Raw genomic sequence first — 16654 nt, 5'->3', positions numbered from 1 at the left:
CTGAGTAGGTGCGAGTAGGCTTATTTTACCCACTCGCTCAGTTGCATTTCCCAGTGTGAAAACAGTGCAGAAACGCACTTTTTTCACACTGGGTAGGTGTGAGTAGGCTTATTTTACCCACTCGCTCAGTTGCATTTCCCAGAAAACAGTGCAGAAACGCACTGTTTTCACACTGGGTAGGTGCGAGTAGGCTTGTTTTACCCACTCGCTCAGTTGCATTTCCCAGTGTGAAAATAGTGCAGAAAATGTACTGTTTTCACACTGGGTAGGTGCGAGTAGGCTTATTTTACCCACTCGCTCAGTTGCATTTCCCAGTATGAAAACAGTGCAGAAACGCACTGTTTTCACACTGGGTAGGTGCAAGTAGGCTTATTTTACCCACTCGCTCAGTTGCATTTCCCAGTGTGAAAACAGTACAGAAACGCACTGTTTTCACACTGGGTAGGTGAGAGTAGGCTTATTTTAACCACTCGCTCAGTTGCATTTCCCAGTGTGAAAACAGTGCAGAAACGCACTGAGTAGGTGCGAGTAGGCTTATTTTACCCACTCGCTCAGTTGCATTTCCCAGTGTGAAAACAGTGCAGAAACGCACTGTTTTCACACTGAGTAGGTGTGAGTAGGCTTATTTTACCCACTCGCTCAGTTGCATTTCCCAGTGTGAAAACAGTGCAGAAACGCACTGTTTTCACACTGGGTAGGTGCGAGTAGGCTTATTTTACCCACTCGCTCAGTTGCATTTCCCAGTGTGAAAACAGTGCAGAAACGCACTGTTTTCACACTGGGTAGGTGCGAGTAGGCTCATTCTACCCACACGCTCAGTTGCATTTCCCAGTGTGAAAACAGTCCAGAAACGCACTATTTTCACACTGGGTAGGTGTGAGTAAGCTTATTTTACCCACTCGCTCAGTTGCATTTCCCAGTGTGAAAACAGTGCAGAAACGCACTGTTTTCACACTGAGTAGGTTTGAGTAGGCTTATTTTACCCACTCGCTCAGTTGCATTACCATTTTTTGTGTATGAAAGAAGACTGAAATAAGAAAAGTACCATCTAAGCCAGCATTCGAGCAAAACCGATTTTTGCCGTTAACCAAACAAACCAAATCATCGAACTACGCCGTGGTGTTAAGAAGTAAAACTCAGTTAAGTTTGTGGAATTAATTTAAAGTTCCCCTCCTCTTAGAAGGAAAAAAACGAAAAGCTTGAATCTTATCAATAATTACTTGATAATGTTGTGAATATATATGTTTCGCACTTGTAGTATTAACTTAGTTATTAATTTATCTCGTTAACGTCGTAGTTTTAAATTGCGATTGAGATAATATAAATTCTTATCTTTTCGAATATTACAGCTTCTTATCAGTGTGCAGTTTTCAGTTTCTGTCTTTAACTAAAAAGGATAATATTAACTTTCATCATGGATTTATTTAGGTAATTAATTAAAAAAAAAATTTCTACAAAATAACCCTATGCCTTCCCAAGGCCAGAACATAATTTGCACTTTACCGAAAAAATATAAATATTTTTACTTTTATAACTTTAATAAATCAAATAATATTAACCTTTTGATTTCTAAATATCAGTATATGTATATTAAACTGACAATGCACATTCATTTGTATTTTTTCAGTAAAGGGCAAATTTTGTTCTGGCCTTGGGAAGGCACAGGGTTTTGCGCCCAACTTATGTTAATTTCTGTTCGTTTTGAGTTTGACTCAGTTATTTATTGTAATTTCTGTTCGTTTTGGGTTTCATTTATTTATCGATGCTGATTTGTGGTAGTTTAACGCTTGGTAGATTATTTGATTTTATTTTTGCTCTTTTTTAGTTTAATGGAGTTCTTTACTTTTCTTTGAAAAACTCATTTGTAGAAAAAAGTTTTTTTTATTAATTTATGTTCTTTTTATATTGAAATGGTTTTTTCAGGGAAAAAGAAAATAACGCTTTAAATCTTTTCGTTTTTTAAGACTTCATAGTTTAGCCTGCTATTTGTATCATTGAGAAAAAGGTTCCATCAATTTTTAATAACACACACCCTTTTAAAAATCTGGACACATATAGTACTGTTTAATTTAGTTTCATACCTCCTCTAGTTGACCTGAAATGGAAAACTTGATACCATTCGCAAAAAAATCTGTTTACTTTCTTTGATAGCTTGGATACACTGTCGCTATTTTGAGTTGGTTAAATTTTAAGAGCAGAATTAGCCCCGAAAGTTTGAACATAATAGCCTCAGTCGTTCATGGGATACTGCTGAGAAGCTTTATTGGGAATTAGCATTAACACTGTGCATTTTGATTTGATCTTAAGGCAACATTTAGTTTTTAAACATAAGGGCAAATAGGAGAGTGGGCATAGGATGGGGATAGGTTTCCCTTCAATCAATTTTGACTATTAAAAAGGGCATCAGCCCTTTCTATTTTCTATCAAATGAGCCCTTTTCGAAGTTCCCAAGATAATTCCTTCGATACGAAGTGCCCTGGTCTAAACACCAATAACAACAAAAAATAATACAATATACCCACATCGATCTTTGCTATAAAAATGTCAAGCCTTCCAATCATTTTCAACTATTAAAAAGGACACTGGGCCTTTCGATTTCCAATCGAATGAGCGCTTTTGGAAAAGACAACGCTTTCTATAAACACCTTATATGCCCCCAGGGCATAAATTACAACCCTTACCCTAAGGTTGTTCTCAAAGACCTAATTTCCAGAACTTTCTACTACGTTGAACAAAATGACTATCTGAAAATTTTGATTGGATGTGTTTGGAGGAATGGTGGGCGTGAGAGGGAGGTTAGTTACGATCCAATCACTTTCGACTATTACAAAGGGCACTAGCCCTCTACATTTCAAAGTGAATGAGCCCCTTTTGGAGTCTTACGAAAACTCTATCTATAAAATCTTATATGCCCCCAGGGCATAAACTACAACTTTTGCCCTTGGGGCTTTCGGGGGTTTTTCATCCTTAAATACAAAATTTCCAGAACTTTCAACTATGTTTAACAAAATGGCTATCTCTAAACTTTGATTGAATGTTTTTGGGGAAATGGTGGGCGTAAGAGGGGGGTTAATTACTCTCCGCTCACTTTCGTCTATTAAAAAGGGCAATTTCAATTTCCAATCAAATGAGCCCTTTTTGAAATTTCTTTAACAACTTTCGATATAAACTTTATATTCCCCCAGGGCATAAATTACAACGCTTGCACTGAGGGCTTTGCTGGGGTTATCATCCTAAAAGACCTAATTTCGAGAACTTTGAACTACATTGAACAACATAGATATCTCAAAATTTTGATTGGATGTGTTTGGGAAAATGGTGGGCGTAAGAGGGGCGTTAGTCGCTATCCAATCACTTTCAACTATTAAAAAGGCACTAGCCCTTTCAAATTCCAATTGAATGAGCCCTTTTGAAGTTTCTACGGCAACGCTTTCAATAAAAACTTTATGTGCCCCCAGAGCATAACTTACGACCCTTGCCCTGAGGGCTGTGGGGGGAGGGGTTGTCATCCTTAAAGACCTAATTTCCAAAGCTTTCAACTACGTTGAATAAAATGGTTATCTAAAAATTTGGATTGAATGTGTTGGGGGAAAAGGTGGGTGTGAGAGGGGGGGGGGTAGTTGCCCTCAAATCACTTTCGACTATTAAAAAGGGTACTAGCACTTTGAATTTCAAATAGAATAAGCCCTTTTTCAAGTTTCTACGACAAAGATTTCAATAAAAACCTTATATGCCCCCAGGGCACAACTTATAATCCTTGCACTGAGGGTTGTGGGGGAGTGTCTGGGGAAAAGGTGGGCGTGAGAGTTAATTGCCCTCAAATAACTTTCTACTATTAAAAAGGGTACTAGCCCTTTACATTTCAAATCGAATAAGCCCTTTTTCATGTTTCTACGACAAGGATTTCAGTAAAAACCTTATCTCTGTGTGTAACTATGTGTATTATCTCTATGTGTGTCGTCTCTATGTGTGTGTCGTCTCTGTATGTGTGTCGTCTCTGTGGTTGTGTCGTCTCTATATTTGATCTATATCTTTGTGATTATTGTCTCTGTGTATGATATTTCTCTGTGTGTGTTTCGCGTGTGTATTTGTGTCGTCTGTGTGTTTGTGTCTCGTCTCTATGTGTGTGTGTCGTCTCTGTGTGTGTGTCGAATCTGGTTTATGTTATGTTAGGTTAGGGGTTTAGTTGCCCTCAAATCCCTTTCGACTATTAAATAGGATACTATTCCTTTGAATGTCCAATCGATTCAGCCTCTTTTCACGTTTAAGCATCAAATATTTCAGTAAAAATCTTATCCTTCGCCCTGGTAAAAATTACAATCCTTGCGTCGAGGGGTATGGGTGAGTATCTTCCAGAAAAACCTGATTTCTAGCTAGAAATCAACTACGCTGAACAAAATGGCTATCTCAAAATTTTTATTGGATGTGTTTGGGGGAAGGATGGGTGTAGGAGGGGGGGGGGGCTAGGTGCCCTCCAATCACTTTCGACTATTAAAAAGGGCACTAGCCCTTTGAATTTCCAATCGAATGTGCTTTTTTGAAGTTTCTACGACAACACCTTCTATAAAATTCTTATATGTCCCTAGGGCATAACTTAAAATCCTTGCCCTGAGGGCTGTGAGGGAGTATCCTCCTCAAAAACATATTTTCTATTTGGAAATCAACTACACTGAACAAAATGGGTATCTCAAAATTTTGATTGGATATGTTTGGGGGCATGAGGGGCGGGAGTGGGGGGCCTAGTTTCCCTCCAATCACTTTTGACTACTAAAACGGGTACTAGACCTTTGAATTTCCAGTTGAATGAGCCTGTTTTGAAGTTTCTACGACAAAGCCTTCTATAAAAACCTTATATGCCCCAAGGGCATAACTTAAAGCCCGTGCCCTGAAGGTTGTGGGGGAGTGTCCTCCTGAAAAACATATTTTCCATTTGAAAATCGACTACGCTGAACAAAATGGCTATCTCAAAATTTCGATTGAATGTGTTTGGGGGAATGATAGGCGTGGAGGGGTTAGTTGCCCTCTAATTACTTTCGACTATTATAAAGGGCACTAGCCACTCCAGTTTCCAATCGAATGAGCCCTTTTCGAAGTTTCTACGACAACTCCTTCGAAAAGAAGTGCCCGGGTATGGATAAAAAAAAAACAAAAAAAACAAAACATTGTGCCCACATCGTTCTTTACTTAGGCAGCGCTAGCGCGCTGCCTATGATATATTACTTATTGGTTATAGTAGCCTATGATTTTGAATTCGTTGGTATCACGACTAGAGCTCACATCTGAAATTTCATACTTCTGAGATAATTACCGAAAAGTGTTTGCTAAAGTGCAATTCACACTGTGATTTTACTAATAGTGATATTTAGCTAGCCCTAATATCATATCAGCCAATAAGATTTTTCGAAAAACTCGATAAAAAATTCTGATTAGCTGAAATGGAGTATTAACAGGGAATTGTAGGTCAGAAAGATAAAATTATAATGAACATGAATTGACTTGCGAATCTCCCTTTGTGAACCTTCCATTTTATGTGATTAATCAAAAAAAACTTTCGAAAATAAGTTTTTCAAAGAAAAGTAAATGCCATTTTAAACTTAAGCTCAGCAGATTCAAATACCTGTTAAAATTCAAACTAAAAATAACCCAAAAATTAATATTGGAGAATAAATGAAACCAGAAGCAAACAGAAATTAAATAAACAATCATAGCAAAAACATACAATAAGTAATAATATAAATGAATAAATAGATCTTAAAGCGAGTAAAACTTAGATCGAATATAAAAATCAAGCTTAAAACGTAAAAAAATATTTTCCTATTTATGGATACATAAAACTTAGAACAAACAGAAATTAAATAAACAATCAATGCAAATAAACATACAATAGATAATAAAGTAAATCAATAAATAATTCTTAAAACGAGTGAAACTTAAATTGAATATGCAAAGCAAGCTTGAAACGAACAAAAATTACTACAAACAAGAGTATGGGTATCGCCTCTTTCTCTCACTGTAAAAGCCTAAAACCTACTGCATCATTGGCTCTTTACTGAAAATCAATTTTTTTACAAATACCTTCTTTTGTACTTAATATTAAAAACAAACATTAAAATTATGGTAAAATTTTGAACTGATGAGCTTTCAGTAAATACTATCATTATACATCAAATATTCAGTTTAATTTATTAGTTCTTTCTAAACTTGTTGAAGACAAATATAGTTTCCCTACAAACAAGAGTTTGGATACTGCCCCCTTCCTTAACTGTAAATAAGAACCAAAAGCCGACTGCGTCATTGGTGCTTTACTGAAAACAAATTATATTACAAATATTTTCTTTTCTAGTTCTTATGGTTTTGAAAATAAAAATAAATTTAGAGTGAAATAAATTCTTGAACTGATGGGTCTTTCAACAACTAATATCATTATATATCAAATACTGAAAACCAATTTTATTACAAATATCTTCTTTTGTACTTAATATTGAAAATAAACATTAAAATTATAGTAAAATTTTGAACTGATGAGCTTTCAGCAAATAATATCATTATACATCAAATATTCAGTTTAATTTATTAGTTCTTTCTAAACTTGTTGAAGACGAATATAGTTTCACTACACACAAGAGTTTGGATACTGCCCCCTTTCTTAACTGTAAATCAAACAGTTGGTGGTAACGAACTGTAAGTAAGGAGCGACCCGGCTCAATGGTAACCGAAACTCTAGAAAACGGTACTTTGATACAAATAGATACACCAAAAGAATCAGATTTTAATGCTGATTTCAAATTTTAGTCCTACCCATCAAAAGTTACGCGCCTGAGAAAATTTGGCTGATTTTCAAAAAAAGGGGGAAAAACCCCCTAAAATTATAGAACCTTAATGAAAATCACACCATCATATTTCGCGTATCAGAGAACCCTACTGTAGAGGTTTCAAGCTCCTATCTACAAAAATGTGGAATTTTGCATTTTTTGCCAGAAGAAAGATCACGGGTGCGTGTTTATTTGTTTTTTTTTTCCCTAGGGGTGATCGTATCGACCCGGTGGTCCTAGAATATCGTCGGAGGGCTCATTGGAATGGAAATTAAAAGTTCTAGTGCCTTTGTGAAGTGACCAAAAAAATGGAGGGCAACTAGGCCCCCTCCCATGCTCATTTTTTTCCCAAAGTCACCCGATCAAAACTTTGAGAGAGCCATTTTGTTCAGCATGTTCGAAAATATTATAAGTATGTCTTTTAGGATGACTTAATCCCCGAAGTTCCCGGGGGGAGGGCTGAAAGTTATGAACTTTACTCAATGTTAACATATAGTATTGGTTATTGGAAAGTATACAGACGTTTTCAGGGGAGATTTTTCCTGGTACTGGGGGGGGGGGGTTTGATGGGGGGTTATGTGGGAGGATCTTTCCGAGAAGGAAGTTTTAATGGTTGAAGGGACATAGCTATGACCGGGACGCCGAACTTCCCAACACTATTTAAAAAAAGATCAGAAATTAAATATAAAAAACAAGTTTTTCAACTGCAACAGCAGCAACATCAAGAATTTAAACGAACAGAAAGTATTACATATATGATTGGGTTCACCCCCTAGTCAATACCTCGCTCTTTAAGCCAAAGATTATTTAGTACTTTCATAAGAGCTATTTATTCTAATTAACGGCCTTTGTGATTAAGCGGTCATTTTTAAAGAATTGGAACAAAATTCCAACTTTCGCTTAAAGAGCGAGGTATTGACTAGGGGGCGAGCCACCTAATATACGTATTAAAGATATATGAATATAGAAGTTCGTTACGTAAGTCAATTCGTAAATTACGTATATTTATTGCTAATAAAAACGTTCGTAAATAAAATTAAACAAGTTTCGAGAAAGCCATTTAACCAAATAAAAGTAAATTAATATGCAAATTTTGTTTTAATTATTCATGTACGGTGAGCCAAGATCAAAACCTGCATTTTTTCAAAAATGTTCAAAAATTAAATAAAAAACACGTTTTTTTAACTGAAAGTGAGGAGCGATATTAAACTTAATACGAAAAGAAATTATTCCGTATATGAAAGGGGCTGTCCCCTCCTCAACGCCTCGCTCTTTACGATAAAGTTTGACTTTCTCACAATTCTATTTTTTTTAAACAATGAAAAACTTTAGCGTAAAGAGCGAGGCGTTGAGGAGGGGACAGCCTCTTTCATATATGGAATAATAAGAAACAAAAGCCGACTGCGTTATTGGTGCTTTATCGAAAACGAACTCAGTTTAATTTATTCAGTTTAATTTATTAGTTCTTTTCAAGATTAGTCAAGACAAATATAGTTTCACTACTTACAAAATATGGATACTGCCCCCTTCTTTAACTGTAAAAACCTCAAGCCTTCTGTGTCATTGGTGCTTCACTGAAAACGAATTACTCGTATATTACAAATATTTTCTTTTCCGGTTCCTACAGCATTGAAAATAAAAACAAAATTAGAGTGAAATAAATTCTTGAACTGATGGATCTTTCAACAACTAATATCATTATATATCAAATATTCAATTTGATTTGATGTTGTATATACTTTCAAGAATGTTCAACACGCGTATAGTTTTCAGTAAAGCGCCAATGACGCAGTAGGTTTTAGACTTTTATATTTAGAGAAGGAGGCGATACCCAAACTCTTGTTTGTAGTGTTTTTTGTTCGTTTCAAGCCTGATTTGCATATTCAATTTAAGTTTCACTCATTTAGGATTTATTTATTCATTTACATTAATATCTATTGTATGTTTGCTTGCATTGATTGTTTATTTAATTTCCGTTTGTTATACGTTTCATTTATGCTTCAATAGCAAAATATTTTTTTGACGGTTTAAGCTTGATTTTCATATTCATTCTAATTATTATTCGCTTCTAATTATTATCCCTTTCATAAGAACCATATATGCCCCAGGGCATAACTTACAACGCCTCCCGTCGGGCCCTGGGGGGCTGTGTCGACACCTGAGTTTTTGTTATCTGACTTTTGAACAATTTTTAACTTAATTTCCATCTCAAAATTTTTATTGGATACATTCGGGAAAAAAGGGGCGTGGGGAGGGGGCTAGTTGTCCCCCAATCTCTTTCGAATCTCAAAAACTGAACTAGAACTTTCAATTTCCAATCAAATTAGCCCTCCCTGAAGTTTTTACCTGCATCCCCTCCATAAGAACCATATATTCCCCCTAGTGCACAACTTACAACGCTTATCCTCGGTTCCGTGGGGGCTGTGTCGACCCCGGAGGTTTCTTTATATGGTCTTTGAACTATTTTAAAAAAATGGCTATCTCAAAGTTCCTATCAGATGGGTTTGAGAAAAACGGGCGTCTTGGTGGGGGGGGGTAGGTGCCCCCCAATCTCTTTTGACTCTTAAATAGTGAACTAGAACTTACAATTTCCAATCAAAGGAGCCATCTTTGAAGTTTATACGAGCATCCCTTCCATAAGAAACATATATGCCCCCAGGGCATAACTTACAATCCTTCCCCTGGGCCCTGGGGGGTTCTGTCGACACCGGAGTCTTTGTTATATGATCTTGGAACTTTTCTAAACAAATTAGCTATCCCAAAATTTTCATCGGCTGCATCTGGGAAAAAAGGGCGTGGGGGAGGGCTGGTTACCCTCCAATATCTTTTGATGCTTAAAAAGTGAACTAGAAAAAGTGAACTAGTTAACTAGAACAAATGAGCCCTCTCTGAGGCTTATACGAGCATCCCTTTCATAAGAACCATACACGCCCCCAGGACAACACTTACAACCCCTACTCCTTGGGCCCTGGGGGTTGTGTTGACACCGGAGTTTTTATTTTCTAATTTTTGAAGAATTTTTAAAAAACTGGCTATCTCAAAATTTTAGCAGATGGGTTTGGGGGAAAAAGGTCATGAGGGGGAGCTAGTTGCCCTTAAATCTCTTCACTCTTAAAAATTGAACTAAAACTTTCAATTTCCAATCAAATGAGCGCTCTATGAAGTTTATACGAGCATCCCTTTTATAAGAACCATACATGCCCCTAGGGCATAACTTAGAACTTCTTTTCCCGGGCCGTGGGGGGGGGGGTTATATTGACACCGGAGTTTTTCTTATCCGACATTTGAACTATTTTTTTTTAAACAAAATGTCTATCTCAAAATTTTCATTAGATTGGTTTGGAAAGAGAAGGCGTGAGAGGGGCTATTTGCCTTTGAAAATTGAACTCGAACTTTCAATTTCCAATCAAATGAGCCCTCTCTCAATTTTATACGAGTATTCTTTCATAAGAACCATAGATGCCCCACGGCTTAACTTACAACGCCTGCCGTCGGGTCCCGGGGGGTTGTGTCCACACCTGAGTTTTTGTTATCTGACTTCTGAGCAATTTTTAGCTTAATGTCTATATCAAAATTTTTATCTGATGCATTCGGGAAAAGATGGGCGTGGGAGCTAGTTGCCCTCCAAACTCTTTTGACTTCCAAAAACTGAACTAGAACTTTCAATTTCCAATCAAATTAGCCCTTTCTGAAGTTTTTACGAGCATCCCTTCCATAAGAACCATATGTTCCCCCCAGGGCATAACTTACAACGCTTGTCTTCGGGTCCTGGGGGGCTGCGTCGACCCCGGAGTTTTCGTTATATGGTCTTTGAACTATTTAAAAAAAAATGACTATCTCAAAGTTCTTATCACATGCGTTTTAGAAAAAAAGGGCGTTTAGGGGGGTGGGGAGTCAAAGTGCCCTCCAATCTTTTTTACTCTTAAAAAGTGAACTAGAAGTTTCAATTTCCAATCAAATGAGCCCTCTATGAAGTTTATACGAGCATCCCTTCCATAAGAATCATATATGCCCCCAGGGCATAACTTACAAGCCTGCCCCCGGGCCCTGGGGGGTTGTGTCGACACCGGAATTTTTGTTATATGAACTATTTTATACAAATTAGATATCTCAAAATTTGTATTGGATGCATCTGCGAAATAAGGGCTTTGGGGAGGGCTGGTTACCCTCCAATATCTTTTGATGCTCAAAAAGTGAACTACAACTTTCAATTTCCAATCAAATGAGCCCTCTCTGAAGTTTATACGAGCATTCCGTCCATAAGAAACATGTATACCCCCAAGGCATAACTTATAACCCTTGCCCTGAAGACCTTGAGGGATGGGGGATTGTCCTGTTCAAACGTATAATTTCCAGAAGTTTCAACTACGTTGAACAAAATGACTATCTAAAAACTTTTATTTGATGTGTTTGGGGAAATGATGGGCGTGGAAGGGGTGTTAGTTGCCTTCCAATCACTTTCGACTATTAAAAAGGGCACTAGCCATTTCAATTTCCAATCGAATGAGCCCTTTTTGAAGTTTCTACGACAACGCTTTCTATAAAATCCTTATATGGCCCCAGGGCATAACTTACAACCGTTACCTTTAGGGCTGTGGGGGGTTTATCATCCTCAAAGACATGATTTCCAGAATGTTCAACCACGTTGAACAAAATGGCTATCTCAAAATTTTGATTGGATGTTTTCGGGGAAAAGTTGGGCGTGAGAGGGGGGTTAATTGCCCTCCAAGCACTTTTTACAATTAGAAACGGCACTAGCCCTTTTAATTTCCAATCGAATGAACCCTTTTTGAAGTTTCTACGACAAAGCTTTCTATAAAAAATCCTAAAAGCTCCTAGGGCATAACTTACAACTCCTGCCCTGAGGGTTGTGGTGGAGTTTTCTCCTCAAAAACATAATTTATATCTGGAAATCAACTGCGTAGAACAAAATGGCTATGTTCAACCACGTTGATCAAAATGGCTATCTCAAAATTTTGATTGGATGTTTTTGGGGAAAAGTTGGGCGTGAGAGGGGGGTTAATTGCCCTCCAAGCACTTTTGACAATTGGAAAGGGCACTAGCCCTTTTAATTTCCAATCGAATGAACCCTTTTTGAAGTTTCTACGACAAAGCTTTCTATAAAAAAATCCTAAAAGCTCCTAGGGCATAACTTACAACTCCTGCCCTGAGGGTTGTGGTGGAGTTTTCTCCTCAAAAACATAATTTATATCTGGAAATCAACTGCGTAGAACAAAATGGCTATGTTCAACCACGTTGATCAAAATGGCTATCTCAAAATTTTGATTGGATGTTTTTGGGGAAAAGTTGGGCGTGAGAGGGGGGTTAATTGCCCTCCAAGCACTTTTGACAATTGGAAAGGGCACTAGCCCTTTTAATTTCCAATCGAATGAGCCCTTTTTAAAGTTTCTACGACATAGCTTTCTATAAAAATCCTAAAAGCTCCTAGGGCATAACTTACAACTCCTGCCCTGAGGGTTGTGGTGGAGTGTTCTCCTCAAAAACATAATTTCTATGTGGAAGTCAACTGTGTAGAACAAAATGGCTATCTCAAAATTTTTATTGGAAGTTTTTGGGTAAATGGTGGGCGTTGAAGGGGTGTTCGTTGCCTTCCAATCACTTTTGACCCCCAAAAAGGGCACTAGAACTCTCAATATCAAATCGAATGAGCCCTCTCTGAAGTTTTTACGATGACCCCTTTCATATAAAGTGCCACTGGGAAAAAATAATAAATAAATAAATAATAAAACATTGGAGCCGTATGGTCTTTACTATAGGCAGCGCTATAGTGTTGCTTCTGATGTAACCAAGTGTTACTGTTATTGTTTTTACTGTCATTGTAAAATCTTAATGGTGTTTTTATTCATCAGACAAAAACGTCAGTGCTTGCGTATGCCTTTTCAAAAAGTGCTATATCTCTTATGTGTAATCGTCTTCTCATTCTCAGAAAGACTTGGCAGGCCCCTACCAGAGAAATAGAAAGGTGGCTTATTTTTTCCTTGACCTATCCTAACAAACATTCTTTCTTTAAAATGTAGGAATATTGATAGGGCATTTTATGGTGATAAAGCAATTCTAACAGGTTCAAGTGCTCAAAAGACTTGACTTACTTTCGACTTAACGCTCTTGCTCAGCAGGGTCATCAGCATAGAGGGAACTAGTTGACAATACCATAATTCTTCTCCAGCTGGTCATATCCAGGGGTAGGGATGGGGTCTTGTTTGGCTTGGTATTGCAGCTGAGGAGGCAGTGGTTTATTGCATCTGGCCACCTGATACTTGGCCTCCCTCAAGGACGCTGCCACGTATTTTCTGACGGATTGAAATTCATGATAATCCTTTTAGTCGTGCTTTGTTTACCAGCTTGAAGGTCATCACGATCTCAGTGTTGCGGATCTTGTCACACCAAGTGAAGCCTCCAACACGACGCAGGTATCTAGTTTGAACGGCATCGACGTTTCTTAGTTGCGTCTTAGTTATATGCTATGTCTCGGAAGAGAATAGTATGATGATTGAGAATGTGGCATAGTAAATTCAAGGTTTGGCGACTATTGTGCGGTTAGAGGAAAACTGCTCTCGAGAAACACAAACTTGGCCTTATTTATCTGGCAGAGATTTCGGCGTCAAGAGTGCCATTTTAAGATATACTTGATCCGACATGTAAACTGCCTGACCACGTCAATGACTTCGTTGTTAATCTCAACCGTTAAGGATGATGTCAATGCTGTCTTAGCTATTGGCAGTATCCTTGTTTTCTTCCAGTTGATTTGCAGCCCAGCTCTAGAGACAGTGGAGTAGACCGTCTCAAGTACAGAATTAAGTCTGCCATACGTAGTAATATCTCCGTCAGAGGGCAGCTAAAAATATGAAAACCGACGATCTCTCGGTCTAAGGTATATGGCAAGTCCAATATAGAGACCCCTGTTATCTAAAAATTTATTAAATCTATTTAGATTCTGAATAAATGATAAAACCCGCATTAATGGAGACAAAGTGAATCCCTCTAAAATGCAGCTTCCTAGCACTAATGAAAAGAAACTGGGCAATACATTGTCAGTGGGCCGTGTACTAGGCAGTGGGCAATGTAAGGCTGCAAGAACCTTTGGCGTGTAATGCCAAGAAGTAGATTGTCACGGTCTAGTTCCACATGTGGACATGTAGCATTCACTAGTATACAAATGTCAAATTACAGCATACATGTATATGAGTGAATAGTCGATCAATGTCCCAATGATTTAGTCAATATACCAAATTAAAAAAACCTTAACAGCTTTTGATTAATTTTTCCTGAGGCTTTTTGTCGATTCAGTCCCAAACCCTTGGTTAAATAAATAATCCCCAAAAATAGACTTCATACTTGCAGCTTGTGATTTCGATTCAATTTTTTTGAGCTAAAAGGAAATTTTTTAAATTTTTGATCTAAAAGGAAATGATGAAGATTCGGAGAAATTTTTTTCACAATTAAACAAGAGGGGAAAACACTAGCCTGAATATTAAGGGGTTAATAACTTGCTCGCAACCAACACTGCTCGCAACAATCAAGGATCTCTTCTTATATAGCATAAATTATCGATCTGTAATACTTGCGTACGGTTATTTCGAGAATAAATTTGCATTTGTGATGTTTACTGTGAAGATTGGATTGAACACAGCTATTATGACCAATCAGCTGTTTCATCATTTAAGTATTCAACTTCTCTGACCGGTCAAAAATTCATCTTAATTCTTGCAAGCCATACATCAGAACTGTGTCAATGACACCTGTAACATCATCACGAGCTGATAACAAACCACTGTATATAAATAATATATCAGTACGATCACAGCTTAGTGATTTTTAGCTGCTACATCCACAGTGCGTACCAACATCTCCTGCCATTTAATTTGACATCAGCAGTCCAGTGTATATTACCCTGGAACGCGTAATTTCGCAGAAACTTTCTCAAAATACCTTTGAAACCAACTGGAGACTTCAAAACCTACTTGTAATTTCTAAAAACATCTAATAATAACATTTCACTAATAATTACCAATTTTTATTATGCATTGGAATAAATTAATTTAAAATTAGATTCTTTAAAACGTAGTGTTATAAAGGTGAGCTAAGTTCCGCGTTCAAGAGAAATCTGACTTGTCTACCCGTGAAAAAATCGAATGTCGCTTATGTTTATACTTGTTTAAATGTTCTCCGGAGCACTTGCATCTCTGTCCGGATTTGTATAATGGTTGAGATAGGGAATGATCATACTGTATTATATTAATATACAGTGGAACACATATTAAATACAAATTAAATACATTTCTTGTTTTGGATAAAGTAACTCGCAATGCCCAACAAAGTTACGTCAAATAAAAACTTTAACAGCCTAGAAAAAATCAATTCTTAATTTTAAGAAGATAGTTTATATAAATTAATTTTAATAATGAAAAAAAATTTAATAGCTTTTGCTTCTTGTACAAGCGTGTCTTCATCATTCCAATTAGAAAAGCTTCAGTCCTTGCACAGTCCATAAACGGTTAAGGCATTCATTAACAAATGTATTCGAGACAATACAGATATTGATTTTGAGGATTGCTTTGTTGTAACTGCTCACTTCGAAGACAGCGTACGAACTGACAATGAATTTTTCCAACATAAGGATTGTGAAAAAATTTTTAAGTACAGTGTTAAGCGTCATTCACCCAACCACCTTCAGTTTTCCTCTTCTGCGCCTAAATGTACTCGTTCTGCTAGTCCTGATGTTAGTATAAAAGGAGGTACCTTTGTCTTATAGCCACCACACTTAAGATCTTGTATCGCGAACATAAGACAATAACCAGTTTTCATCGTCTTTATACGAGACAATATTAGCTTCGACTCGGTGGGAAACTACATTGTAACTATATTTTAATTAAATAATTAGTTGCTATTTTGGTTAGGTTAGGTCAGTTTTCATAATTTTGTTGTAGTTTTCATAATTTTGTTGATAGAGTTACTCTATCAACAAAATGCCGTATCCAGGGGGGGCAGGTTACCCGGTTTGACCCCCCCCCCCCCGAAATTTTTGACCGACTCAAAAATAAGTCGAAAATTAGTAAAACTTAGGTAAAAATCAGTAAAATTAGTCGAAAACTGAGTCAAAAATTAGTAAACCCCCCCCCCCCCAAAAGTAAAAAATTAGTAAACCCCCCCTGAACAAAAATCCTGGATACGGACCTGATAGAGTATTATATTTTCATTATATTTTGAGTTATTTTATTAGCATTAACCAAACTTCACTTCTTGACAGAACTAGAGTGTGGTGGCTATAAGACATAAGTATCTAAGAGGAATACCATTAAATCTTGTACCAAGACCACGAATTGCAATGCTAACCATATACTAAATAACCATATGCTAAATATGCTAAAAAGAGTAAAATTTTCGGAAACCACAAATGGTGGCACATAAGTCACTTTACCATTTTAATTTTTTTCTGTAAATGAGTGTTCTTTATTCATTATGTTTTTATTGTAGATTTTAACGACTATAGTTTTATCTTGATTTACTTTATTAGTTTTGAAATAAAAATAACTCTATTGAAAGACAGTAGTTTCTTTTTAAAATTAAATAAAAAAAATAAGTTTTTTTAACTGAAAGTAAGGAGCGACATTAAAACTTAAAACGAACAGAAATTATTCCGTATATGAAAGGGGCTGTCCCCTCCTCAACGCCTCGCTCTTTACGCTACAGTTTTTTATTGTTTAAAATAAAAAAAGAGTTGTGAGAAAGAGTCAAACTTTAGCGTAAAGAGCAAGGCGTTGAGGAGGGGACAGCTCCTTTCATATATGGAATAATTGCTCTTCGTTTTGAGTTTTAATGTC

At 36.9% G+C, this 16654-nt stretch overlaps 1 protein-coding gene across 1 annotated transcript in view; it reads left to right on the top strand.

Annotated features, from left to right (window-relative positions):
• Positions 1–1302: 1302 nt before the first annotated feature.
• LOC148949771 (uncharacterized) overlaps positions 1303–16654 on the top strand; it is a 29868-nt gene continuing 14516 nt past the window's right edge. Inside the window, exon 1 of the mRNA XM_089092780.1 lies at positions 1303–1428. Coding sequence (XP_088948906.1) covers positions 1415–1428 — 14 coding nt within the window. The 5' untranslated portion in view covers positions 1303–1414. The remainder of the gene's footprint in view (positions 1429–16654) is intronic.

This window comes from Artemia sp. Qi Xiang Cuo, chromosome 8 (assembly GCF_049724085.1).
Source record: "Artemia sp. Qi Xiang Cuo chromosome 8, ASM4972408v1, whole genome shotgun sequence".
In the NCBI taxonomy this organism is placed as follows: Eukaryota; Metazoa; Arthropoda; class Branchiopoda; order Anostraca; family Artemiidae; genus Artemia; species Artemia sp. Qi Xiang Cuo.
This window is presented reverse-complemented; position numbering and strand designations above follow the sequence as displayed.